The sequence below is a fragment of the Myxine glutinosa genome, chromosome 7, assembly GCF_964187855.1.
Source record: "Myxine glutinosa chromosome 7, kmMyxGlut1.1, whole genome shotgun sequence".
Taxonomy (NCBI): domain Eukaryota; kingdom Metazoa; phylum Chordata; class Myxini; order Myxiniformes; family Myxinidae; genus Myxine; species Myxine glutinosa.
In genome coordinates this window covers 914,662-941,240 of record NC_136267.1, presented here as the reverse complement: position 1 = coordinate 941,240, position 26,579 = coordinate 914,662, and the positions used below count along the sequence as shown (strand labels likewise).

The 26,579-nt window shown below is 47.1% G+C and overlaps 1 protein-coding gene across 1 annotated transcript in view; it reads left to right on the top strand.

Annotated features, from left to right (window-relative positions):
• LOC137430953 (pleckstrin homology-like domain family B member 1) overlaps nt 1-21,980 on the top strand; it is an 84,396-nt gene extending 62,416 nt beyond the window's left edge. Inside the window, exons 10-19 of the mRNA XM_068121742.2 lie at nt 239-367; nt 893-1,048; nt 1,754-1,864; nt 2,215-2,308; nt 4,588-4,735; nt 5,261-5,312; nt 5,633-5,785; nt 6,737-6,956; nt 13,352-13,437; nt 21,417-21,980. Coding sequence (XP_067977843.2) covers nt 239-367; nt 893-1,048; nt 1,754-1,864; nt 2,215-2,308; nt 4,588-4,735; nt 5,261-5,312; nt 5,633-5,785; nt 6,737-6,956; nt 13,352-13,437; nt 21,417-21,551 — 1,284 coding nt within the window. The 3' untranslated portion in view covers nt 21,552-21,980. The remainder of the gene's footprint in view (nt 1-238; nt 368-892; nt 1,049-1,753; nt 1,865-2,214; nt 2,309-4,587; nt 4,736-5,260; nt 5,313-5,632; nt 5,786-6,736; nt 6,957-13,351; nt 13,438-21,416) is intronic.
• Nucleotides 21,981-26,579: the final 4,599 nt, after the last annotated feature.

Sequence of the window (26,579 nt, the reverse complement as noted above, 5' to 3'; positions counted from 1 at the left end):
TGCTCACGTAGTCTTTGCGAAGGATACCATACAGTTGATTTATCATTCATCTTCGAACCTCCTTGTTTTGAATGTGTTATAAATCTAAACCCCTCCATGAGCCTTAGATTGATTGCAGAGGGGATTGAAGAAGGCTAAGAGATGCTCCATTATTGATCTAACTCTGGTATTTTATTTCCTTCTTTGCCCCTGAAGCTTCTCTCTTGTCCTTCTGGAATTTCATCTTCTTCCTCCCAAGGAGCGCATGAGGCTTGAGGCTGAGAGGCAGCGGCTCGCCCGATTGCACTCCGTGCTGCGTGATGCGTCGATGCAGCTCGAGTCTTGCCCAGAGGCAACGCGACCACAACTACAGCTGCAGATCAAAAAGGTCTGTGCAGAAGAAGATGACGTCCATTGTGCAAGACTTAATGTGTCTGGTCCATCATTTTTTTTCCATCTAAATATCTGTCAGGCATGTCGTTTAAGGGTCGGTAAGGTCAGTCATTATTTTGAATGAACTAATTGGTAATTTTAAACGCACAAAATGGAAGATTTGTTTCCTTCGCAGCTTCAAGTAAAATATGGCCGATGATGGACTCGTTTGTTTTTGCAACGGATCGGTCACCAGTGTTGCACCCATCACTCCCTGCCTCTCTGAGATGTTTAATGACAAGGATCTAGCTTGTTGCCCCTTAATTTTCCAAAAAAAACCTTTTCGACGTCACACACTTCCAAGAAAATGAGCTCCCTGTGTCTGTGTCCTTATAACTTTGCAATGACAAAGGAATGATGTCTAAACCTAGACCATCTCTTCCACCATTGGCAGTTAAACGTGTTCTTCAAACACCGCTTACCCTACCCGTGTTTTCTCAATTGTTTTTCTGATTCATCTTTCCTCCATCACACTCCTTAGGAGTGGGAGAAATGGGAAGGCAGTGTCCGCGCCTTTGAAGACCAAGAGTTCCGCCAACTTGAGGCTGAGAGCAGACACGAAGAGGACGAAGAAGCAACTTTGCGAAGTCTGGTGGCCCAGCTAGCTGAGAGGGAAAGAAGTATTGCACGGCGGAAGGTAACAAGTCCGAGGATTGAGAAGTATTTTTTGTTTCAGTTATTGTCTGAGTCCGGCCCTGCTTTATGTCCAGTTACTAATTATTCTCTAATGAATAATTTTGTTGGCTCTCTATTTATTTATTTTTCATTTCCAGATTCTCTTACATTAATCCAGGGTGATGGGCCTTGATCGCTGTGATGAAGGCTTCCCACTTAGGAGAAAGAACACTGAATTAAACACTGAATCTTAACCTTGAATTATTGCAGACACCTGCGTTGGCCTTTTTTGAGTTTCCCAGCATGCAGCATGCTCCTGATATTGGAATTTCAGGTTCAAATCCCATTTAACATGTTGATTTATCCAGTCTTTTATTGTCCTTGTAATGCATGTGAACGTACACTGATGTCTCCTTTTATCTTTGTTCTACCTTTGATAACGGCACAACCTCCTCCATGAGCCTTAAGACTTAAAAATAAAAATGTAGATCCAAAGTTGCATCTTTTGCGTTTTCCCGTTCTTCTTGTGGTTGTGCAGATGTCTGGGTTTACTTCCCCCGCCTCCCCCCCCCCCCCCCACCCCACAATCTCAAACGTCTTTCTCTCTTCACCTGCATCGCTCGGACCAGTTTCTTCGGTTCAACCAATATTAATATGGCTCTTTACATCCGCATGCAGTCATGGAGATGTCCAAACTCTTGCATGTCTTTTCGCTCTTCCCACACAGGAGAAAATGGTGACATTGAAGAGGGAGGGGTGGCAGTTAAAACGCGATTCGGAGCAGGAAGAAAACAAGTTGAAGGCGGAAAAATGTCGCCTCCTCAAGCAGCTGCAACGGGTGCAGTTTTTTGTCATTTATTTAAAAATCTCTTTATCAGTGATAACACATAAAATATCATGTGAATAACCTGCACCTCATTTTAGTATCATTAAGGCTCCTTTAATTGAGGTTTAGTTTTTCATGTATGAGCCACAGCTTGTGTCCCCATGGTTTCCTGTCTACTCCATATTCTCCACATTATTCACAATCTATTTTTCTCTCTCCATCAATGGCTTCAATCCCATCTTGCTTCAACCCCCACATCCCCACCAATCCCACCTCACCCCAACTACCTCCCACCCCACTCCTTACCTTCCTGTTTTGCCAAACCTCTGTTAGATGCTTCATTGAAATTCCACTATCTGCAGGTGAACGGAAACTGCGCTTTTCAGAAAAGTGCTTTATCAACCATGAGCAGATACAACCTGGGAAATCAATTCATGTCTTCATCATCCCACAAAGGTAAACAATCGATACAATATTCTCCGTAGGCGATTCTGTGAGTCTGTCTGGGGGTGTGGCTATACCTGGTCTGGGAGGGGCTTCAAAAACAAATATCCACCATGTTGTTTACTCGCACAGCTTTGAGGCCTCTTTTGTTAGGCCCGTGGTTTCTTACTCTCTCACACAGTTTTATTTAAACTCTAATTCGATATCTCCTTTCATTTTTCACAGTCGCTAACATGGTTTTAGACTCGGTTGCAAAAAACGGGAATATAATTATTAGATTAAAGTTACCGTTTATAGAACAAAATGCATTTTCAAAGGCCTGTAACATAAAGGTCATTCATTGAGTCCCCCTCACGGCTTTATCTCGACTCTAATTCACCATCACAGTCGCTGGGATGGTTCAAGTCTCAGTTTCAGCTAAAGTTGAGAAAATGGGCGACATGTATTCCAACAGCCGTTTTGCATGTGTTGACTGTTATGTGGGCACGGGGAAGGAGAGAGGGGAATGAGAGAAGAGAATGATCGAGGGAAAGGAGAGGGGGGAAGGAGAGAGGAGAGAACGTTCCAAGGACTTCGTTATTTTTTATTATTACTTAGTAAAAGTACAGCGACTGAATACTGATGTTCGGGATCGAACCAAAGTCTAATTATATTTTTCCATATCCTTTTGGTGGATATACAGAGTTTGTTGAAAGCGAGTCAACTCTTTTCCAACCATGGAACTAAACAATACAGTACTTCAAAAATGTACATAATAATGTAAACTAACTATGGAATACAATATTTATTAATAAAGTTTGGTTTTAATCTATTTTTACTTTATGAAGCGAAAAGTTTGATACTTTCACGTTTAAAAATGAAGAAGGGTCATGGCTCCATCGGCCCACAATCGGCCTCTGATGTGCATTTTAAGCCTGAATAAACACGTCTTCTATCATAAATTACTTTTTGAAGAAACAAAGGTACATTTTGATTACAACTCAAGCAAAGAAAACCAGGCAATGCCTGTTTCGTCGGAGTGATTATACACCGCCCAAACAAGATGCGTTTCATAGCTAAAGGAAATAAAATCGTGAAATCTTTCATAATTTTTTTTCGCATGAGTTTTCAAGGCTGCATCGTGTTCACATCCGGGATTAATAAACAAACTCCATTTCACGTGTGCATGGACATGTAATTCACAGATGTAAAATAAATAAATAAACACAGACGGGAAATTGCCGAGAGATATTTTTTCGTTCTGATTTTATAAGCTATGTGCACGTACACATTAAAGAAGTTTATTTGAAATCTTTAATTTAAAAAATGTCATTTTGTATGATGTAACGAAAAGAGTAACTTTGGTTTTCGTGGGACAGAAAGGTACAATGTAATGTTCTTATACACTGTCCAAAATACTTTTTTCCCAGGGACTTTTCCATTTGAGCTGTATTCTTTATATCGTCGGAATGTTTCATTCTTTAGACGTAGTCACAATAAAAAGTTGCAATTAGGTACTCTGCACTTGGGGAGAGGGGCGGAGCTTCGTTTACGTGTCGCCACTCGCGTTTGTAAATGCTGTATCCAAAATGAATTAAATAATGAGGGAACAGAACGAGCCCGCTAATGAACGTTAACACAGACTTGCACGGGATGCTGAGCAACAAAGACATTGGAAGGTAATGTGTGCTCAGCAAACACATGCAAAAGCAGCTGTAATGAATCCGGATGAACTTTTGGATAATATTGTTGAAGATCATCATTCGGTGCGAGTCCGATGACGTCACCATGCTTGTACTGTTCTGCGAAACATTTCACAAATGAATGAACAGGACAAGGGGCGGATTTACACTGTGTTACTCCAAGAGAAAAGTTCAATTACCTCTTATATTTGCCGTACCAGCTCGATTATAACAACTGCCGGAGTGAGGGGGAGGGGGAGAGGAGACTGGAGGGGGGGGGGGGGGGAAGAGTAGACTCGGGGCGAGGGTGGGGTGAGGAGTTGTGGTGGGGGTGGAGGGTGTGGATGAGGTTGAAGACTTGGAGTGGGGAGGAGAGGTTGAGGGTGTGGATGAGGTTGAAGACTTGGAGTGGGGAGGAGAGGTTGAGGGTGTGGATGAGGTTGAAGACTTGGAGTGGGGAGGAGAGGTTGAGGGTGTGGATGAGGTTGAAGACTTGGAGTGGGGAGGAGAGGTTGACTCCTTTGGGTTTGGATGGGTAGGGTGAAGGCTTGACCGTGAAATGTGATGGAGAATTTAACAATTCCCTGCATGTCTTGTTTGGTGATCATGTTTTTGTCTCTAACATGACAGACTTACGGGGGGCCCGAGATTTGATGCTGTCCCTCGACTCACTCCGCCGTTGTGGTGATGCTGGTAGAATCAATCATCAGTTCGATACTTTGAGCCTGGAAAGCTCAGATAGCCAGGGAACTAGTCCTTCACCTGATGATCAAGGCAGGTAGGTCATTACCCACTCGATCAGGTCTAAACAGTAAGAGGAAAAACTTGTTCATGTCCCTTTAATTCCATGGCTGAGAATCTAAGTATCTTCTGGTCATAAAACATTTGTTAATCACAGACAATTGGGCTCACAGAATAGCTCAGAGCTCAGTTGTCTCGTCTGGGTTCGATCACCCACCTGACTACAAACCTTCACCTGATGCTTCTCTGGTGATTTGGTTTATCAATGAGCATACCGTCCTTCGGAAGGGCATTCATCTGGGGGTGCCCCCCATCTGCTGGCATTTGCTGGTGGGATGTGAATATCTTCCCAAAACAAATATTCCATGAGGTGTCAATACCATGGACAAATACCAAATCCCTACCTTGATGAGGTGGGCTGGGGTGGAACTGCATCAACAGCAGAGCCAGATCATCAGATAAGATGCAACCAGCATGTAGATGCTGCATATGCATGAATGAATGAATGAATGAATGAATGAATGAACAGACAGTTATTGACAGTCTTGTTATCTCACCACAGCACAAGTGGTGTTGAGGGGTTGAGGATGCAAGAATCAGAGTCAGGTTCAAAGGTAACTATGAAATCACCGCTGATGCTCTTTTGTAGCTTTGATGTCAATGTGCTTTCTGAAGTCGCTTAGTGCAGGTAGGGATTTGGGTTTAAGGAAAAACACGTCTTCATCCTGCTATGTTCGGCTCCAAACAACTGGTTTAGCAAATCCTCCTCAACCCCATGAATTGCCTTTGATCCCTCACCTCTCCAGTACTTCCACCGAACCTTCAACCTGCCCTCATCCAGACGGACCTGCTATGACTGCGTAATCATCTTTATTAGCAGAAAACGCCGTTTTATATGACCAAGTGGAACGTTTGTTCAACATGTTTTTCGCAGGAAGGAGACTCTGAAAAACTTGCTTTTCGAGCAGAACTGGAGGCTCGACTCAGGCACGTGGGCACTGCAGGGGGCCTACCCAACCCTCATGCTGGAGTCACAAATTGGGAAGAAGCGAGAGATGTTCGACTGAGGGAGAAGCAGAAAACACAGGTGTTTGCAAAACACCTTTCATACTGATACAATTGCTGATAAGTGGTGATGTAATTGTGATAATGTCATCACCCTCCCCATAGCAGATGGTATTGCATTTGGGTCTGTTTGTTTGTTTGTCTGTTTGTTTATCTGCACAAAATGTTAGTAGGTGTATTGATTACATTCGACCCTTTAGAACCCTAAGTCTCTTTACGACCCATAAGACCCTCCTGAACCTTTACAACCCTGAAACCTATTAAGACCACAAAAACCCTAAGGACCCTGAAGACCCACAAAGACCCTATGACCCTTAAAACTTTTAGGACCCCTAAATTCCCTCAAGGCACCTAAAACACTTTAGCGCCTTTATAACCATAAGGCCCTTTGATAACCCTTGAGACACACTTTATAACTCAAAGACCATTTCAGACCCCTAAGACCGCTTCAAACTCCAAGACCCTTTAAGACCTTATAGAATGCCAACACCCTTTAAGACCCACCAGAATCTTAAAACCTTTTAAGACCCTATAGACCCAAAATACCTTGAAGACACAAAAGACCCCGAAGACTCTTCAAGACCCAGAGGACCCTGAAGACCCAACAGACCCTTAAAGACCCAAAATACCCTAAAGACACGTAAAGACCCAGAAGACATCAAAGACCCTTAAAAATGTCAATGACCCAGAGGATCCAGAGCCCTAAAAGACCCTGAGGACCCAAAGGCACAAAAGACCCCGAGGACCAAAATATTAATACCACAAGCATCCTGGCTAGGGTCTGCATTCTCTGATTGCTCTTTCTTGTTGTTGTATGGATTAACGATCTAATCAGTCCGTAGCATTATTTCACATCACATTGGTGAACTTGTGACCTTAGGAGGTCCTCCTGTTAGGTGAAGGTGTGTGGGCATTTTGTTCTAATGAATACGGAGTGATAATCGTTGTCACCAACACCACCACCACCACCTAGGCAAGGCCGCTTACACGCTACCTGCCTGTACGGAGCGTTGATTTTGACCTGCGTGCTCACATTGAGGCGGGTGGTCACGCTGTATCTGCATGCAGTCACCTCTCCGTGACCTGTCACACCTGTCGTGGTTCACTCACCAAAATGGGAGGCCGGGTGCGCTCCTGGCGTCGCCGCTGGTTCCTGTTTGACCGCCTGCGTCGTACGCTTTGTTACTATGCTGGTACATTTTCATATTTTTTTGTACATTATAGCTCCTGGTGGAGCGAAAACATTGATGGGCTGGGCGAAGGTAACCAGAGATTGGTGTTCGGACCACAATATACAGGTAGTGGACAAAATAAATGTAAACACCAATATAAAATCACTTAATAGGGCATTGGACCACTATTTGCGGTCAGTATGGCCTGCATGCGCCATAGCATAGAGTCCACCAGCATCTGGAATTCTGCAGGAGGGATGTGGGACCATTCCACAAGAAAGTCAATTAGATCACACCTGTTTCATGGATATAGAAAACACTGTCTCAGGCTTTCATTCCAGAATATCCCATTAATGCTCGATTGGGTTCATATCTGGTGACTGAGAAGGCCATGACATATGGATAACATCAGTGTCATGCTCATCAAACCACACGTGCTCTGGGGATGGGGGTATTGGTAGGGTCACCTATTGCAGCCGTGCTAGCTATAATTCCAGTGCACTCCATAGGTATTGAAACCGTGAAGTCAAATTTGTTTATAATCTGGATTTGAGATAAAAAGATGAATATGATCCACCACGCGGTGACTCGGGTTACCGTGGTAACCCGGGTTACGCCGTGACGCCGCCATATTGATTAACCCAGGTTACCTCGTGAGATACGGCAATTCTCAAATCAGGGCCATTTAACAGTAACCCGTGCTCTCGTGAAGGCTAAAATGACCCGGAACATCCACACTGGGCATGCAGTTCTTCAATAAAGTTTGTTTAGATGTGATACCAAATTCAACAATCAAAATAAACCGGGAAAATAATGCCAATACTGGCGATCCAATCGGTTGCGTACACGACTGTACCAGCGTAGACCGGCCCCAGTATAATTATAGACACTGCACGACCTCGTACTGAACTGAGTGATCAATCAACAATTATGGCACGCGCACGTGTATTGCATGGAAACGTGCTTGTTCTTGCCAAAAAATATGGGTACACAAAGGATTTTCCTATCACGCGAACCCGGGTACACTCCCCCTAAAATAAATAAATAAATTATTTAAAATGGTCAAAAATCACGGGGCAACCCGGGTCACCACGTGGTGGATCATATGAGGCAATAGTACAGAAGGTCAGCTTTTATTTATTGGTATTTCTATGTACACTACTCACAATAAGTTAGGGATATTGTGGGAGTGAGTTTATTTTTTTTTTATAGGGGTTCGGGTTAGGGTATTGAAATCAAGAATGCTGTGTTTTTTCACACTCATTAATAACCACAGAATTAGGACCAACAACTTTTTTCAACATAATTAATACACAAAATCAACCACACCGAAGAACCTGCCAACATCCCTAACTTATTGTGAGTAGTGTATATATTTTTTTTACCATTGTAGAACAATAGCACTTTTTATGTTCAATCACCCATTTTAGGTCAGCATAAGTATTGGAAAAGATTAACTTACAGTAAATTAAAGTAGTATAATAGTATTTGTTGCATAATCCCACGCATGCAATAACTGCATCATTACTCCCTGGCGGGAGTAATGCATTCGATCGTGTCCGTCCGTGTGTGTGTGTGTGTGTGTGTGTGTGTGTGTGTGTGCGTGCGTGTGTTCGTGTGTTTGTGAACAAGATATCTGGAAAAGTTCTGAACGGATTTGGATGAAAGTTGGTGGGATGATTGCACTTGGGATAAGGAAGAATTGATTAGTTTTTGGTGAAGCTCAGGATATTATTCCGGATCCAGGAATTTTTTTTGGGAATTTTTTGAGGAAATATTTATTCTATTTTACTGCATTGAAGCTTTTATTCTTATTCTTAAATGATGTTTTTCTCCTCCAATTCCGAGATATATCAAAATAAATTCTCTGACAGTTAGGGCCTACTTTCTTTTACATTTATTGTTTTGGGGAGAGGGGATGTTAAACAAAACGTATTATTCCAACTAAACCCACGGCGGGAGTATGCGCTCTACTGAGTGGCGTTCTAGTTGATCCTGTGACCTGTTGGCATCACCAAACTCTTGGTATCTTCCTTTGAGATGCTTTGCCAAACCTTTACTGCAGCCATTTTCAGTTGTTGTTTGTTCTTGGGGGTTCCTGACTTTAGTCTCCTCTTCAGCAAGTGAAATGCTCCATTGGATTTACACCATGAGATTGACTTGACCAGTCCAAAACCTTCCATTTTTTCCCCCTGGTGAACTCCTTGGGTGCGTTGGCAGTGTGTTTTGTGTCATTGTCTTGCTGCATGGCGAAGCACTGCCCAATTACTTTGGAGGTATTTTCTTGGACATACAGTGCATTCAGAAAGTATTCACACCCTTTGACTTTTTCACATTTTGTTGTGTTACGGCCTGAATTTAAAATGGTTTAATTTGAGACTTTTTGTCACTGATCTACACGCAATACCCCATAATGTAAGTGGAATTTCTTTTTTTAGAAATTCTTACAAAATAATTAAAAATAAAATCCAGAAATATCTAATTTACATAAGTATTCAAAAGCGCATTTGGCAGCGATTACAGCTTCAAGTCTTCTTGGGTATGTCTGTATCAGCTTTGCACATCTGGATTTGGGGAGTTTCTCCCATTCTTCTTTGCAGATTTGCTCGAGCTCTGTCAATTTCAATGGAGAGCGTCGGTGAACAGCAATCTTCAAGTCTTTCCACAGATTCTCAATGGGGTTCAAGTGTAGGTTTTGGTTGGGCAACTCAAGGACTTTCACGTTCTTGTTCTGAAGCCATCCAGTGTTGCTTTGGCTGTATGCTTGGGGTCATTATCCTGTTGGATCATAAATCTTCACCACAGTCTAAGGTCTTTTGCACTCTGGAGCAGGTTCTCCTCATATCAAGGATTTGCCTGTATTTGGCTCCATTCATTGTTCCCTCTATCCTTACAAGTCTCCCGGTCCCTGCTGATGAAAAGCATCCCCAAAGTGTGATGCTGCCACCACCATGCATTACGGTAGGGATGGTGTTAATGATGAGCTGTGCTCGGTTTCCACTAGATGTAACACTTTGCATTCAGGCCAAAGAGTTCAATTTTCATTTCATCATATGACAGAATATTTTGCCTCAAAGTCTCAAAGTCTTTCATGTTCCATCTGGCCACTCTCCCATAAAGTTTAGATTTGTCAAGTGCTGCAGAGACTGTTGTCCTTCCTGCAGGTTCTCCCATCTCAGCCAAGGAACTCTGTAGTTCTGTCAGAGTGGTTATTGGGTTCGTGGTCACCTCATTGATCAAGGTCCTTCTTGCAAGGTTGTTCAGGTTGGATAGAAGGTCAGCTCTAAGAAGAGTCTGGGTAGTTCCATATTCGGCCCACATACCGAGCCTCACATCGGCATTTAAACTCATAGTACAACCTAAAGGTTGACTGATCATATCAAACAGCATGTCCCTCTGGCGATTCGAGGAAAGAACTTGGTAGTTAGGACCCAACCAGTGTGAGCATGTCGGAACATTCAACGACCGCCGGCCATTTCCTCTTGTTCTTCTGCCATTGCACGGCACTTGGCTGTCAAACCTGTCTGTACAGACCAGTACAATGCAGATATGTTCAAGATATTGAGCAGAGGTCACAGTACGTTACATCTATGTATGCTACAAGCAATCTTCATCCATTCCACAGACCCTCCATTGTGTCGTCAAAAGAAATTGGTACATTCTCTCATTCTCTTTCAACCTGAAAAGATTAAAGGTGTTGCCCTGAACCCTTTTTCATGGTATGTCTGCAAATGGTGAGTCCTCGGCTTTGGGGGAACCCCATCCCCCCTCCCTCCAAGGTGTTGGTGCAAATGGTGAGTCATCGCTCTCAACTCTGCTTCAGCCAATCGGAGCCAGAAATAGTGGTGACTGAGCCAACCAATCAATGGGTGTTCAGATTACCAATTACGTCATGACTGATGATCCAATCAGTGTCAATCTTACATAGACATGCGTATATATATATATATATATATATATATATATATATATATATATGCATGCTCCTTCACATCCTTCTTTCTCTTGCTGTGCTTTACCTTGAGAAGTAGAGCATGAAAAGCTTCGGTTATTCTTATTATGTTGTGTTTGTTTTCTTGTATTTAAAGTTCTGTAGTACCAAACATTTGTCCATAAAACTTTGTTCCCGACCTCTACTGGCTCACCTCTGTACTTCTTGGCAAATTCTAATCTGGCCTTTCTATTTTTGGTGCTGATGAGAGGTTTGCATCTTGCGGTGTAGTCTTTGTAATTCCGCTGTCGAAGTATTTTCTGAACGGTAGATTGTGATACTTTCAGCCCTGCAATCTGGAGGGTGTTGATGATGTCATTGACAGTTGCTTAAGGGGTTTGCTTCACAGCTCTGATGATTTTGCCTGTCATCACCTGCGGTAGTTTTCCTTGGCTAACCTGGCTGTTGTCTATTGCCAAGTACTCTCATAGAATATCCAAATACAGTGGAACCTCGACTTACGAGTGCCCCAACTTACGAGTTTTTCGAGATACGAGCCGTCACTCTGGCAGTTTATTGCTTTGAGATGCGAGCCGAGATCCGAGTTACGAGCTTTCGCCACCCGGTCACGTGGTTATCTTGCCGTGAACGTACAGTATCTCTGTCATATAGCGCTAATGATATATAACGCCGCCGATAATGATATGATAATTTATGATAATCTATGCAGCACGACGTGGTACTCACGTCACACAAGGCGCCTTTGCCGGCGCAAAACGGCTCTCTCAGGGTCAAACTCGGTATCGTTTTGAGCGCACGGTTCAGACCTTCAAGAAAAAGTTTATGTTGTAAAAATCGAGCCACGCGTTCAAAAGATATGACCGGTTTTGTTCGCCGGCACGTCGGCGCTCGAATCGAATCGAGTTAAAACGAACACTGCCGTTGTCGGGTCCGTCTGAGACAACCACCGGGCCTAGAACGCTGGGACCGGTCTCGTTGGATAGGCCTGGATCAGATCTCGAAACGCTGGAAGCTGCACCTCTCTGTGATAATCTTGTGGACCATGACAAGAGATCGTGCGACACGTGGTTATCATGCCGTGCAAGTACAGTATCTCTGCCGTCAACTTGTTCAGAGTGCCGGCGATAGCTCGCCTTCTCTTTGTGGAAAACACGGTGAGATCCTTAACATCCAACAACTAATGGGACGCAAACGGGGCGCCCAGTTTAGCGGTACACACATTGATGAATCACCCTGCCTGTGATTCACCCATGACAGGTTATAGCTGGGTCGGGATTCAAACCCAGGCTGGACAGTTTAGAGTCAAGTGTGCGTACCTCCAGTCCAGGCCATCCTGCCAACTTGTATGCTGCATACAGGTGAAATATAAAGCGCGAGATATTTTTATATATACTGCATATTTAAAAAAAAATTGGTGTGGTTTTTGGCGGGCTGGAACGGATTAATAGCATTTCAATGCATTTCAATGGGGAAATTTGATTTGAGATACGAGCAATTTGACTTACGAGCTCGGTCACGGAACGAATTAAACTCGTAAGTCAAGGTTCCACTGTACCAAGAAAGAAAAACTGACATTCTGTATTATTGCCTCCTTTTCATCTTTTGATCTCAAATCCAAATTTCTTGAGTATATGGAAATAATAACAAATTTGAAAATGGAAATAATAACAAATTTGACTTCACTGTTCCAATACTTATGGAGGGCACTGTATAGGCAACCAGGCCTGCGCAGCATTTTTATGCATAACCCTAAGCGTGATGGAATGTTATTTGCTTAATTAACACCTGTGTGGAAGTCGATGCTTGGTGCCCCTCATTTACGCAGGTGTTTCCATTATTTTTTGTCCACAACCTGTAGGTCGTTGATCTGTATGGAGGAACCAGAGAGAGATTTTAGTATTTTTTAATGTAGAGGTCCAGCGAATGGTATGATCGAGATTTGTGTACTTGAGAATAATAATCTCTCTGTAGACCTTAGCTTTGGAGGGTCAGGTGGCGGGGGGGAGGAGAGGAGTGCTCAATATTCTGCTCACTCCCCCCTGAGTTGGTGGGCGGAACATGAAAAATGTATTTTGAGATTGATCGAGTGAGATGTTAGAAGCACCATTGCTTTGAATTGGCAGCACCTTGTCCATAATTGCCTGGCTTGGTTCATTCTGGTTGGTGATTCCTGTTTTTCCGAGGGAAGGGGTGCATAGGATGCAGAAAGAGTCACATGATAACATGAATGAAGCATTTGAACGATAGACTGAGGTGTAAGGCCTCCTATGAGTGCCTAGCAACAGTCCAAATTACTTTGGGTAGAAAATGTCTCGCTGGCTTTGATTACCAAATCGAAAATGAAGAAAACCTCCAAGGTTGATCTGAAGTTTGGTTCGACTCCCTTTGTCAGAGCTATTTCGTTCTTACACGGTATGCTCATCCACAAATACTCGGTCTCACTGTGCTGTACTTTCACATGCAGACAAACACGAGACCAAACTGAAGGGAGTCATCTACTTCCAGGCTATTGAGGAGGTCTATTACGACCACCTGAAGAGTGCTCACAAGGTCAGTCACAAATCACACACAACACTTGCACAAAACACGGTTAATTTGTAAGGTTAACTGATTGCCAATGGAACAGACTGTTTAGCAAATCAGTGTACAAGAGAGCAATGGATTGTGGGAAATGGCACAGCTCAAGCATTGAGAACAAGACCCACGTGTGGAAAGTGTTCGTTCTTTTCACCTCGTTATGAACACAGTGTCCTTGTGCGTTTTTTATGCCTCCGCCCCCGAAGGTGGCCGGAGGCACTATGTTTTCGGGTTGTCCCTCTGTCCGTCCGTCCGGGCTAAACCTCGTTTTTCTCAGCAACCACATGTACGATTGAGACGAAACTTTCAGGGTAGAAGTGACAATCATGCAGAATGCTTTTTTTATCATAATTGTAATGTCATAGGTCACGTGGTATGGTAGGAATCTGGGTATAAATGCAAATAATTAAAAAATTCTTTCTCAGAAACCGCTGAATGGAAAAATTTGAAACTTGGCACATTGTCATGTACTCCCAATGGGGAACAAAAGCACGATAATGATGACATCATAGGTGAAGTGGTATACCAGGGAAAAATGTTTCAATCGAATTCCTTATCCTAAAAATCTGAAATTGCATGCACATGATCGATGACCCATTTGTATTGAAATATTAAATTTATGACATCATAGGTCACATGGTTTGGCAGCCATATTGGATTTAACCTAAAACCTTAAAAAAACATCTTCTCCCAAACCACCCAATCGATTTACTCGAAACGTTACGTGTGTCATTGACTAGGCATGGCGATTAAAAGATGATCACGAAAACATCATTGGTCACATGGTGTGGCAGCCATATTGGATTGAAGGAAAATATGAAATAATTATATCTCCGAAAGCACTTACCCTATAAATGCGAAATTTTACAAATGTCACCTGACACTATTGTTGCATATAGTTTGAAAATTATAACGTCGTAGGTCACGTGGTTTGGCAGCCATCTTGGATAGAAAAACGAATCTATCCGATCAACATGAAACTTCACAAACGTGATCCCCGACCCATACATATGCAGAGTGTACATTTTTAAGGTCATATGTCATGTGGTGTGGCAGCCATATTAGCTTGAAAGTCGATATTTTAAAAAATCCCTTCTCTGAAAACCGCTTCACCGATCGATGTGAAACCTATCATGGCTGGTGAAAATGTGATACTTGAAAACAGATGAAGGGATGTAGTTGAACCATAGCGTGACAGAACATTTTGCTGTTAACCCTTTGAGCATGGGATTTTTTTTGGATAAAAATACCCCCGGTACGGGATTAATTTGTCATTTTGGTACGGGAATGCAACCACGTATTGACGATCTATTTATAGGCATAGTCGATGGCGTGTAGTAACGTCATCCGTACACAAAACTTTTTCGCGGGTTGCGGCACTGGACGTCATCCGTACTCAGAGTTAAATACATCTTACTAGCAGAAGCCTGTGCTAAAAAATACCACGATATAAAAAAGGAAAAAAAAGGAAGCCTTTTATTCTTGTACTGATTGAAAGAGCTCTAAAGTGGGAGGTTATATATATATTTTTAACAGCAAATAAATATTTTTTCAGGGGGGATCAAGGCAGTGGTCTGTTGCCTATACACTGCCCGGGTTTTTTTTGGTAGGATTGAAAAAAATTGAATTTTCCCGTTGGTTTAGATTAAGTTGAAGCACGTTTACTTAACTTTTCTTTCTCTCTCTCTAATATATATGACGTGTGGGGCATAGACGTATATAACATTTGGACATCTTGAATTAGATGCTGCACGTAAAGATTTCCAAAATGGGTGCTGGGAATTATTCATTAGATCCAGAAATGATGTAATGCACATAATTTTTTTACTTCACATAATATGAGAATATATTATGTCCATGCACATGTGAAATAGAGTTTGTTTATAAATCCTGTACACGCACACGATTCAGCCTTGAAAACGGAAAACCAAAAGTTTTTTTAAAATTAAAAACTTCACAATTCTCTTTCCTCAGCATTATGAACTTTATGAACATGTCTCTCATCAAACCTACCTTCTTTGGGCGGTGTATAATAGGCCGCTGCCATGATCGTTCCGAACGAAACGTGCATTACCTCGTTTACTTTGCATGAGTTGTAATCAAAATGTACCTTTGTTTTTTCAAAAGGTAACTTCTTATTTAATGATAGGAGACACGTTGATTCAGTCTTCAGATGGATACCAGAGGCCTATGGAGCCCAGGAGCTATGCGGAGTGAACAAAATAGTGGAGATTTCATTTTGAAGCCTCTCCCTGAACGGAGAAGCCCCAACCTGAAGGACAGACAGACAGACAGACAGACTGGAGGAGAGTATTATTGTGTAGATATAGAATATATATTATATAAATTGGGTGTGCATGATTAAGCAATGCATTCAACAACTAGAACGGCACTTGGACAGTTTGTTTTTAGCCACTGTTCGGCCGGATCGAGATTTGAACCTGAACCAAAATCTAATCTGCTTGTTCTTGTCACCTATGCAACTCATCACCCAATTTTAGGCATAACTCGTCCACACGTCTTTGAGATATCATGTTGTGGCATACACGAAAGCCCACTGGCGTGGTGACATCATTCCGCGCACCAAGTGGGCGGCGGCCACGCACCAGGGGTAGGCGTGGCCTCAGGATATACACCGCGCGCGTAGCCCAGAGCGCGCCAGTGCTACAGTGACCTCTTTGGAATAAAGAACTATAAACTTACCGCGTTGTCCGCTTCCTCCTTGGTAGCAAGTCACACGCGTAGCACCGCGTGCTTCATTGGTGACCTCCGACATTCGAGTCAGCCGTCGCTGACTACCCGAAACCGCCGCAACAATGGCTACCAACGCGGTCTCCATCAAGCTCCCCAAATTCTGGGAGTCACAAGCCGAAGTTTGGTTCCTGCAGGCGGAAGCCCAGTTCCGACTTTGAGGCATCACGGTGGACGAGACCATGTACTGCCACGTGGTCGCCGCCCTCGGGCCCGGCACGGCCACCCGCGTCGTATTGGTCCTAAGGGATCCACCTGCCGATGGCAAGTACGAGGCGGTCAAGCATCTCCTCCTCGCCACGTTCGGCCTTACGGTGGACGCACGGGCCGATCGCCTCTTGGACCTCCCCGAGATCGGGGACACGCGACCGTCGGTCCGTATGGACCATAAGCTGGCGCTTATGGGCGACGAAACCCCGAACGCTCTATTCCGGGCATTGTTTCGACGCCAGCTGCCAGCACGAGTCTGCCTCGCTTTGGCTGGTTCCGCGTTAACGGAACCCCGTGCGCTCGCTGCCGAGGCCAACAAATACTATGCGGCGTTGGACACGCAGGTGAGTCTTGACGCGGTTGCCGCTCCCGAGGCTCCCGAGGCTTTCCCCGATGCACCGCACCTCGTGTCCGCCACCGCCGCGAAGAAAACCGCGGCCTCCGACGCCGCAGCTGCCCGCCTGGTGTTTCTTCCACGCCAAGTTCAGCCACGAGGCTCGGCAGTGTCGCCAGCCATGCTCATTCGGCAGGTCGGGAAACGGGCGAGCCGGCACTCGGTGGCAACGGTGAGCGTCGGCAATTCAAACAGCCTTCTGTACATAACGGACACCTTGTCCGGGCGCCGTTACCTGTGCGACACGGGGGCGCAGGTGAGTGTCATTCCTGCCGGTACGTCCGACAAGCACACCGCGGGCCGAGGTCCCGCGCTGCTTGCGGCCAATGGTACGTCTATACGCACGTACGGAAAACACTGTCTCTCCCTGCGGTTCGGAGGTCAGGTTTTCCGTTGGTCGTTCGTTACGGCCGACGTGCCCATGGCACTGCTCGGCGCGGACTTCTTATGTGCTAATGGATTACTGGTCGATGTAAAGCGCAGAAGGCTTGTCCAGGCTGAGAAGTTCAGCTCGCTCGCATGTGCGCTGCCCGCCTCATTGAGCAGCTCACAGAGCGGCTCACCGAGCGGCTCGCCAAGCGGCTTGCTGAGCGGTTCCATTCCGGCCAGGTTCATCTGTACGCTTCCGGCAGCGGACGAATTCGCCCGCCTCCTCGCGGGTTTCCCGGCCCTCACGCGGCCCACCTTCTTGGCGGGGACCGTCAAGCACGGGGTGGAACATCACATCCCCACCGCCGGGCCACCGGTCTACGCCCAGGCACGCCACCTCGAGCCGACGAAGCTCGCCGTAGCTAAAGCGGAGTTCGCTACACTGGAGCGGCTCGGCATCGTGCGGCGCTCCGAGAGCGCGTGGGCGTCCCCGCTCCACATCGTGCCCAAGCCCGGCGGGGGATGGCGACCGTGCGGGGACTACCGGCGCCTCAACGACGCCACCACCCCCGACCGCTACCCCGTCCCCCACATCCAGGACTTCTCCGCCCGGTTGGCGGGGATGTCCTTCTTTTCAAAGGTGGACCTCGTACGCGGCTACCATCAGGTCCCTGTCAGGCCGGAGGACATCCCGAAGACGGCTGTCATCACGCCGTTCGGGCTTTTCGAATTTCTTCGGATGCCCTTCGGTTTGAAAAATGCGGCTCAGGCGTTCCAGCGCCTCATGGACAGCGTCTTGCGCGGCTTGGATTTTTTGTTTGTCTACCTGGACGACATCCTCGTCGCCAGCGCGTCCCGCAAAGAGCACCTTCGTCACCTCCGCACACTCTTCGAACATCTGGGCCAGCACGGCCTGATCGTGAACCCCGCCAAGTGCCGGTTCGGTGTCGCTGAAATCGACTTTTTGGGGCACCGCGTCACCAGGCACACTCTGAGTGGCACAGGGCCGTCCCCCTACCGGCCAAGGTGGAGGCGGTGAAGGGGTTTCCGCGCCCCCGCACGATCAAGGGGCTCCAGGAGTTCCTGGGCATGGTAAACTTTTACCATCCGTTCCTGCCCCGCATCGCCCAGCTCCTGCGCCCCTTACACGAAGCCCTTTGAGGGAAGCCGGGCAAAGGTGACGTTACCTGGACTGAGCAGATGGACGCGGCGTTCTCGGGCGCGAAGCTCGCCTTGGCCAATGCCACCATGCTCGCGCACCCGGCACCCGATGCACCGATCGCCCTCACCACCGACGCCTCGGACTATGCGGTGGGTGCAGTGCACGAGCAATGGGTGCGTGGTGCTTGGCAACCGCTGGCGTTCTTCAGCCGGCAGCTTCGCCCGCCCGAACGCCGGTACAGTACCTTCGACCGCGAGTTGCTTGGGCTTCACCTGGCGGTCAGGCACTTCCGCCATCTGCTCGAGGGCCGTGCATTCACGGCCTTCGTCGACCACAAGCCGCTGGTTTTCGCGATGGGCAAGGTCGCCGAGCCGTGGTCGGCCCGGCAACAGCGTCACCTCGCGGCCGTGTCCGAGTACACGACGGACATTCGACACGTCGTGGGAAAGGACAACCCGGTGGCCGACTGCCTTTCCCGGGCCGTCGCCCACGCAGTCCACCTTGGCATCGACTATGCCTGGATGGCGGCGGACCAGGCCGCCGACCCCGGGGTCCAGGACTTGCGGACCGCCGTCACGGGCCTCCGCGTCACCGAGGTGCCCTTCGACGGCGCGGGCATGGCCCTCGTTTGTGACCTCTCCCTCGGGCGGCCTCGCCCCATCGTGCCCGCAGGCTGGCAGCGCCAGGTTTTTGACGCCATCCACGGCCTGTCCCACCCGGGCACGAAGGCCTCCCAGAGGTTGGTCGCCGACAGGTTTGTCTGGCATGGCCTCCGGAAGGCCGTCCGCGGCTGGACCAGGACGTGCCTCGCGTGCCAGCGCGCGAAGGTGCACCGGCACACCCAGGCCCCCTTGGCCCCGTTTACGGTGCCGGAACGTCGGTTCGACCACGTGCACGTGGACCTAGTGGGACCTCTGCCCGCCTCGCGGGGTTTCACCCATGTCCTTACCATGGTGGACCGCACCACCCGGTGGCCGGAGGCCATACCTTTGGTGGCGACGACGGCGGCAGACGTTGCGCAGGCGTTCATCGCCACCTGGGTCGTCCGGTTCGGCGCCCCCTCGGACATCTCGTCCGACCGCGGCCCCCAGTTCATCTCGGAGCTCTGGGCCGCGGTCGCGCGGGGGCCCGGGGTCCAGCTGCACCGAAGCACGGCCTACCACCCCCAGGCCAATGGCCTGTGCGAGCGATTACACCACTCGTTGAAGGCCACGCTCCGGGCCACCCTCCGCGACGGCGGCTGGGTCGACAGGCTCCCCTGGGTCCTGCTGGGCCTCCGGACGGCGCCCCATGAGGACCTGCGCGCATCCGCGGCGGAGTTGGTCTTTGGACAACCGCTGCGGGTGCCGGGCGAGTTCCTCCCCGACCCCACGGCACCTTGGTCCAAGGCGCAGGAGCGTTCTGCACTGCAGGAGACCGCCCGGAGGTTCGCCCCGGTGCCGACGGCGCACCACGGGCACCCTCCTACACACGTCGCCCCGGAGCTTCGCATCGTGGAGTACGTCTTCGTCCGGCACGACGCCCACCGGACACCACTGCGGCCCCCGTACGACGGGCCTTTCCGCATGCTGGAGACCGGGGTTTCACCCTGGACATCGGCGGCACTCCTGACCGGGTCTCCATAGACCGCCTCAAGCCGGCCCACCTCGACGTGGACCACCCACCGCCAGTGGCTCGGCCCCCGCGTCGGGGCCGCCCCCTTGCGGGCGGACCCCCGGCACCGGCAAGCACCGCAGGCACGCCGCCCCCCGGTCCGGCACCCATCCCGGGTACAGCCGGGGGCATCCCACCTGGCATCCCTGCACCCCGGACGCCGCCGGTCGCCAGAGGGCGCTTCGGCCATGTCATCCGTTTGCCCCGCAAACTGGCCCTCCATGTGCGCGGGAATTCTGGGGGGGCGCGTGTGGCGTACACGAAAGCCCACTGGCGTGGTGACATCATACCGCGCACCAAGTGGGCGGCAGCCACGCCCGAGGGGTAGGCGTGGCCTCAGGATATACACCGGGCGCGCAGCTCGGAGCGCGCCAGTGCTACAGTGACCTCTTTGGAATAAAGAACTATAAACTTACCGCGTTGTCCGCTTCCTCCTTGGTAGCAAGTCACGCGCGTAGCACCGCGTGCTTCAATGTTATATATCGCTTTTCACGCGATCTCTCAATGGTGAAGTATCACTTAAAAAAATAAATAATAATCGTATCCGAATCCATATTCAGATCTTCTCCAAAATAAAATCGATTAGTCCTTGTCACACACCCAACCTCGCCACCAAATTTCATCCAAATCCATCCATAACTTTTTGAGATATCCTGCTATATGTCGGTTTTAATACTATCACTAAATGGGGAAGAATCACTTTAAAACTTCTCTGATCCGGATCCAGATTCTAATCTTCACCAAAACTGAACCAATTCTTCCTTGTCACACACCCAACCTCTCCACCAAGTTTCGTCCAAATCCGTCCACAACTTTTTGAGATATCCTGCTATATATCGTTTTTGGCCCGATCTCCCAATGGTGCAGAATCACTTAAAAATTCCACTAGCCGAATCCGGATCTGCACCAAAATTGAATCGCATTGTCCTTGTCAGACACCCAACCGTTCCACCACGTTTCGTCCAAACTCATCCACAACCTTTTGAGATATACTGTTATGTATGGTTTTTGGCCCTATCTCCCAATGGTGAAGAATCACTTTTAAAAATTCTAGTATCCGGATCCGAATCCGGATCTTCACCAAAATCTAATCTTTTCGACCTTGTCACATACGCTACATCTCCGCCAAATTTCGTCCGAATCCGTCCACAACTTTTTGAGATAGCTTGTTCACAAACAGACAAACAAACAGGGATGGAAACACAACCTCCATTCACCTTCGGTGGCGGAGGTAACTGCAATCGTTTTGAAGTTGTCATAGCAGCAATAGCAAGCAATTAATTTAACAGAGTGAGTTACAACTGTTTGTTGCTGTCTAGTAGATGAGTTATGTAAACCCTTATATTGATACTCACTGGGTTGCCATATTGAAATGACTTGCAATGATTGACGACAAACATCTCACACTCACAGAGTCCAAACCCAGCGCTCACATTCTGCCTGAAGACGCACGACAGGACGTACTACTGTGTGGCACCTTCTGCTGATGCCATGCGCATCTGGATGGACGTGCTCGTCACTGGGGCCGAGGGTAACACCGCCTTCTAGTCTCACGCTTTAGTTCAGGTGTAAAAACGAGACATCGGCTCACAGAGCTTCCTTGGTATCGGGTTTTGAACAGGTGCGTTCAAAGTTCTGGCAATCCTGTGCCCATTGCATCCCAAAGGCTACCTGGCACCTGTTGGATTGTTCTAGCAGTTCGCTCGTGGTGTGTGAGCGCAGTCAGATATGTCTATCTCCGCTATTCAAACTAATGTTACCTGGCTGATATTACACTTCTTCTTTACTGCCTTGAGTACGAGTCCGTCCTACTAATTGTCAACCAATACCGACTGGGTAGGGAAAAAATAGGTAAATTACCTTTTACTGATGATTCTATTTTGACAACAATGATCACACGTCAATAGGAAGAGGAAGTAGAAGAAGCACCCAAGGATTACTGACCGATACTGACCTGGCAGGAAACATTAGGGTGAGAAAAAAAAACGTTGTCATTTATCAGTATCGGTTGGTAATTTGTGGAGGCTTTTTCTTCTAGTCCAGCGGATTAGCTCAACATATCAAACCAATTGTTCATTTTTTGATAAAAGCACCAAAATTGGCACAAGCATAGAATATTATATACCAAACAATTTCCGATATGGAGGCACTTGAAATGTTACCTCTGTCGGGCAGGGCAGCCATTTTCCCAAATGGTGGCCATATGGCATTCGCAATATAGATATGCCGCTCTAGATGTCACTTTATGATTCTAAAAGTCGTTTTAAAGGTGTAAGTTGGTAATACTATAGCACCAGAATATCAGAGGGTTACATAAAATATATATGGCCGCCATTTTTCAAAATGGCCACCATTTTACAAAAATGGTGGCGATTTATTAAAAATTTCAGTGCTAACTCAATCACATTACAAATGAATTTAATAGCGACCACAATTAACCTAATAATGTGTTACATGTCTTTGCAGAGTATGGTGGTGGTGGTGGATGCTGGATATTGTGATAAAGAGGTGGCGGTTGCAGTAATAGGTGACCCGATAGCACATAATAGCGACCAAGACACTTAATTAATCATGTCAAAACGGTTCAAACTTGTGGACACATGTGCATCGCCTGCATATCAACAGCCAGCTCATACAAACTGGGAACTTTGTGTTATATGCCAGGAGCAAACAATGGAGTCGCTTCGATGCCCGGCACTGTCGAAACGGTCAGACATTGGAAGAGGGTACAAGTCACTTGCTGATAACCTTGTCAAATTAAATGAACTAAGACAGTTACCAAGAACATTTCAGTTGGACAGAATAGATGGTGGTTCTGGTATTGAAGCTGCTATGGTTGCCAACTAGGCTAAGTGGCATCACACGTGCATGCTCCGCTACAACAGTACAATGCTGCGAAGAGCAGAGAAAAGAACGATGCCAAGTGTAGCAGCTACGTCAAATGGAAGTGGTGATACTCCATGCAAACGGACTAGATCGTGGCCTGCTAGCACAGAAACAATTGCAAGCGAGCCTTCATGCTTCTTCTGTGGACATTTGGCTGGTAATGATGGCCTTCATGAGGCTTCAACATTTCAGATTGACCGCAATGTATGGGCAAGTGCAGCAGTTGTTGAGGATACTGAGCTATTGGCCAGGCTCAGTATGGGTGACATGGTGGCATTGGAAGCCAAATACCATACAAAGTGTTTGATGGCCCTATACAATCACGCAAGAAAGGTCAAGACAGATGCACAGCAAGGGACAGATAGCGAACGTGTAATTTCCGGAATCGCCTTTGGTGAACTTGTGACGTACATTGAAGAAACTCGCCTGGAATCAGGAACTGCACCAGTCTTTAAGCTTGCTGATCTGGCACATCTCTACATGTCAAGAATGGAACAGTTGGGAGTTGCACACGACAAAAGAGTAAATACCACACGACAGAAGCAAAGACTCTTGGCCCAGTTCCCAGACCTGCGTGCTCAGAGTAAGGGGAGAGATGTTGTGCTGGTATTTGATGAAGATATCGGTGCTGAATTAGGCAAAGCCTGTGATGGGGACATTGGTAGTGACGCTGTTCACCTTGCACGTGCTGCACACATTGTACGTCAACACATGTTCGAAGACTCAGTGCCTTTCAATGGGTCATTTGATGAAAGGTGCCAGGAGAACTCTGTGCCAAAACTTTTGCTTGCCTTAGTAAGCATGGTGCTGGAGGACCCCAGCATCAAGGACCAAAGCCTGGTGTCTTCGACACCAGCAACACTGGCTATTGCCCAGCTTCTGAAATATAACTGTGTCAAGCACAGGCGATCCCAGAAAAACACTACTCCATCAGTCAGACACGATACCTCCCAGGAAACACCTCTTCCAACATACATTGGGCTAATGCTGCATGCAAAAACTCGTAAGGAACAACTGGTAGACAGGCTATTCAATCTCGGCCTCAGCATCTCATATGACCACGTGCTGTGCCTCTCTGCTGAGATGGGGAACAATGTCTGCCAACGCTTTCGCATGGAGCAAGTGGTTTGTCCAACCACCATGCGTGGCAACATATTCACAACTGCTGCTGTGGACAATATTGACCACAATCCGTGTGCAACCACAGCCAAAGACTCATTCCATGGAACAGGAATCTCATTGCTGCAACATCCCACTTGTGCAGATGCTGGAGTAGACCGTGGTATTGTCATAATTGGAGGCAATGTTGGCTCGAAGACGGTTGGTGATCTACCACATTTCTATGCTGATGCACCGTCTGTTACATCCAGCATCAAGGAATCTACTGTTCCGGCTACCCATGTCACCTCCCTGCGAAGGAGTAATTTCAAGACCCATACCGAACAACAGTACAGGTGGTTGGAAAACACGAGACATGTCCTTGATGATGACGAAGAGAATGACTTTGAGAACATATCATGGGCTGCATACCATGCAAGCCATCAAACCCCTGGTGATCGAATCATCACACCCACTGCCTTACTCCCCCTTTTCCGGGAGTGTTCCCACACTGTGGCTATGATTAAACACTCAATGGATGTAGTGAAGAATGCTATCGAACATCTGAACACAGGCCAAACACCAGTGCTGACATTTGACCAGCCATGAAATGCTCTCGCCAAACAGATCCAGTGGAAGTGGCCTGAGAAATATGGAGAAGATCAATTTGTGGTGATGTTCGGTGGTCTCCACATCGAGATGGTAGCTCTGAAGACTGTGGGTGACTGGCTACGTGGAAGTGGATGGGTACAAGCACTGGTACAAGCAGAGATTACTACAGCAGGAACAGCAGACTCCTTCCTCCAGGCAGCACATGTTACACGTACAAGAAGGGCACACCAAATCACAGCTGCTGCCTTATACATTCTGCAACATCGAGTCATAACCACTACACTACTACAGTGTTGCCAATACAGAAGATGGAGAGACCCCAGTGGACTTTGATGCCTGGTGTAATGACAGACAACAGAATTGCCCACAGTTTCAGTACTGGGCAAAAACAATGGCACTGGAAATTTGCATTCTAATCTATGTGCACTCCATACGAGAAGCCAATTTTACTAAGTATCTGGATGCACTGACAGAACTGACTCCATGGTTCTATGCACTAGATCACACAAACTATGTGCGCTGGATACCAGTGCATCTGAGAGATATGGCTCAACTGTCAAAGCAACACCCAGACGTTTACAGAGAATTTAGTGCTGGTCAATTTATGGTGCAGAAGACCAAACGGGTATTCTCAGCCATCACTATTGATCAAGCACATGAACAGAATAATGCTTGCATCAAGGGTGACGGAGGGGCGATTGGCCTCACAGAGAACCCAAGTGCTCTGCGGTGGTGGATGATTGCTGGCCCAGAGATTGCCAGAGTTATTCAGAAATTAGAGAATGTGGAGCTTCACTGGGAAAAACGAGTAGACTTATGTCACCATGATCAAACATCGAGTGTACAGAAATCCTTTGCAAAAGATGTTCGTTCACTTGTGAGTGTAATCGAGGAACTGGGCAACCCTTTTGATGAGGAGAGCCAAGACTTACTTGTCCTTGATACCAAAGAAATTGCAGACCCTTCAGTATTGAAGACAGTCCGTACTGCCAAGAACCTAGGCCAAGAACAGTTTGATCAATTCACAAAGGAACATCTCCGAGACAGGACCAAGTCAATCGATGATGTACTTCACCGTAATAAGCTACCACTTTTAGGCACCCCTATAGACAAAGCACCTACGGGAAAGCAACAGTTTGCCTCCCTGAAGAGTGACATGGAATTATTTTCTCGGTTGTATATCGGCTGTCAGACTCGGGATGGAAATCTTGATGAATTCCTTCGACACGAGAACCAAGGATGCCCACCAGCACTCTCTGAGGCAGGGAGACTTCACCTAGGCACCAAGAGTGACCTGTTGACGTGTCTGGAAGGCCTTTCCAATGCGCAACCAGAAGCTCCTAGTGTCACCAATATAGTATTAGATGGAGCAGCCATCATTCAAATGCTGAAGCCAGGAACTGCAAAGACATTTCTTGAATATGCCAGTCAGGTGTTCATCCCATACATCTTAGGACAGCTTCAACATGCATCACGTCTAGATCTGGTCTGGGACAGCTATGTAATTGATTCTCTAAAATCAACAGCCAGGGAAAAACGTGGAAAGGGGGTTCGCAGACGTGTTGTTGAGTCTGCACCCATACCAAAAAACTGGCAGGACTTCTTGCGTGTGGATATCAATAAGACAGAACTGTTCAGTTTCCTGTCAAAAGTACTCATCCATTCATTCAATACTGAAAACAAGGAGCTGGTAGTCACAGATGGGCCCGGGTACTCTGTGTGCCACCAGAACAGGACATTGACTCACTTGCACCATGCAACCATGAAGAGGCAGACAGTCGAATGTTGCTGCATGTAGCACATGCTGCAAAGCATGGACATCACCGGATACTAGTACGCACTGAGATACTAGTACGCACTGAGATACTAGTACGTACTGTTGACACCGATGTTGTGGTGTTGGCTGTGATGGTAGCTCATACACTACAAGATAAAGATGAACTGTGGCTAGCTTTTGGAACAGGAAAGAGTTTTCGCTAC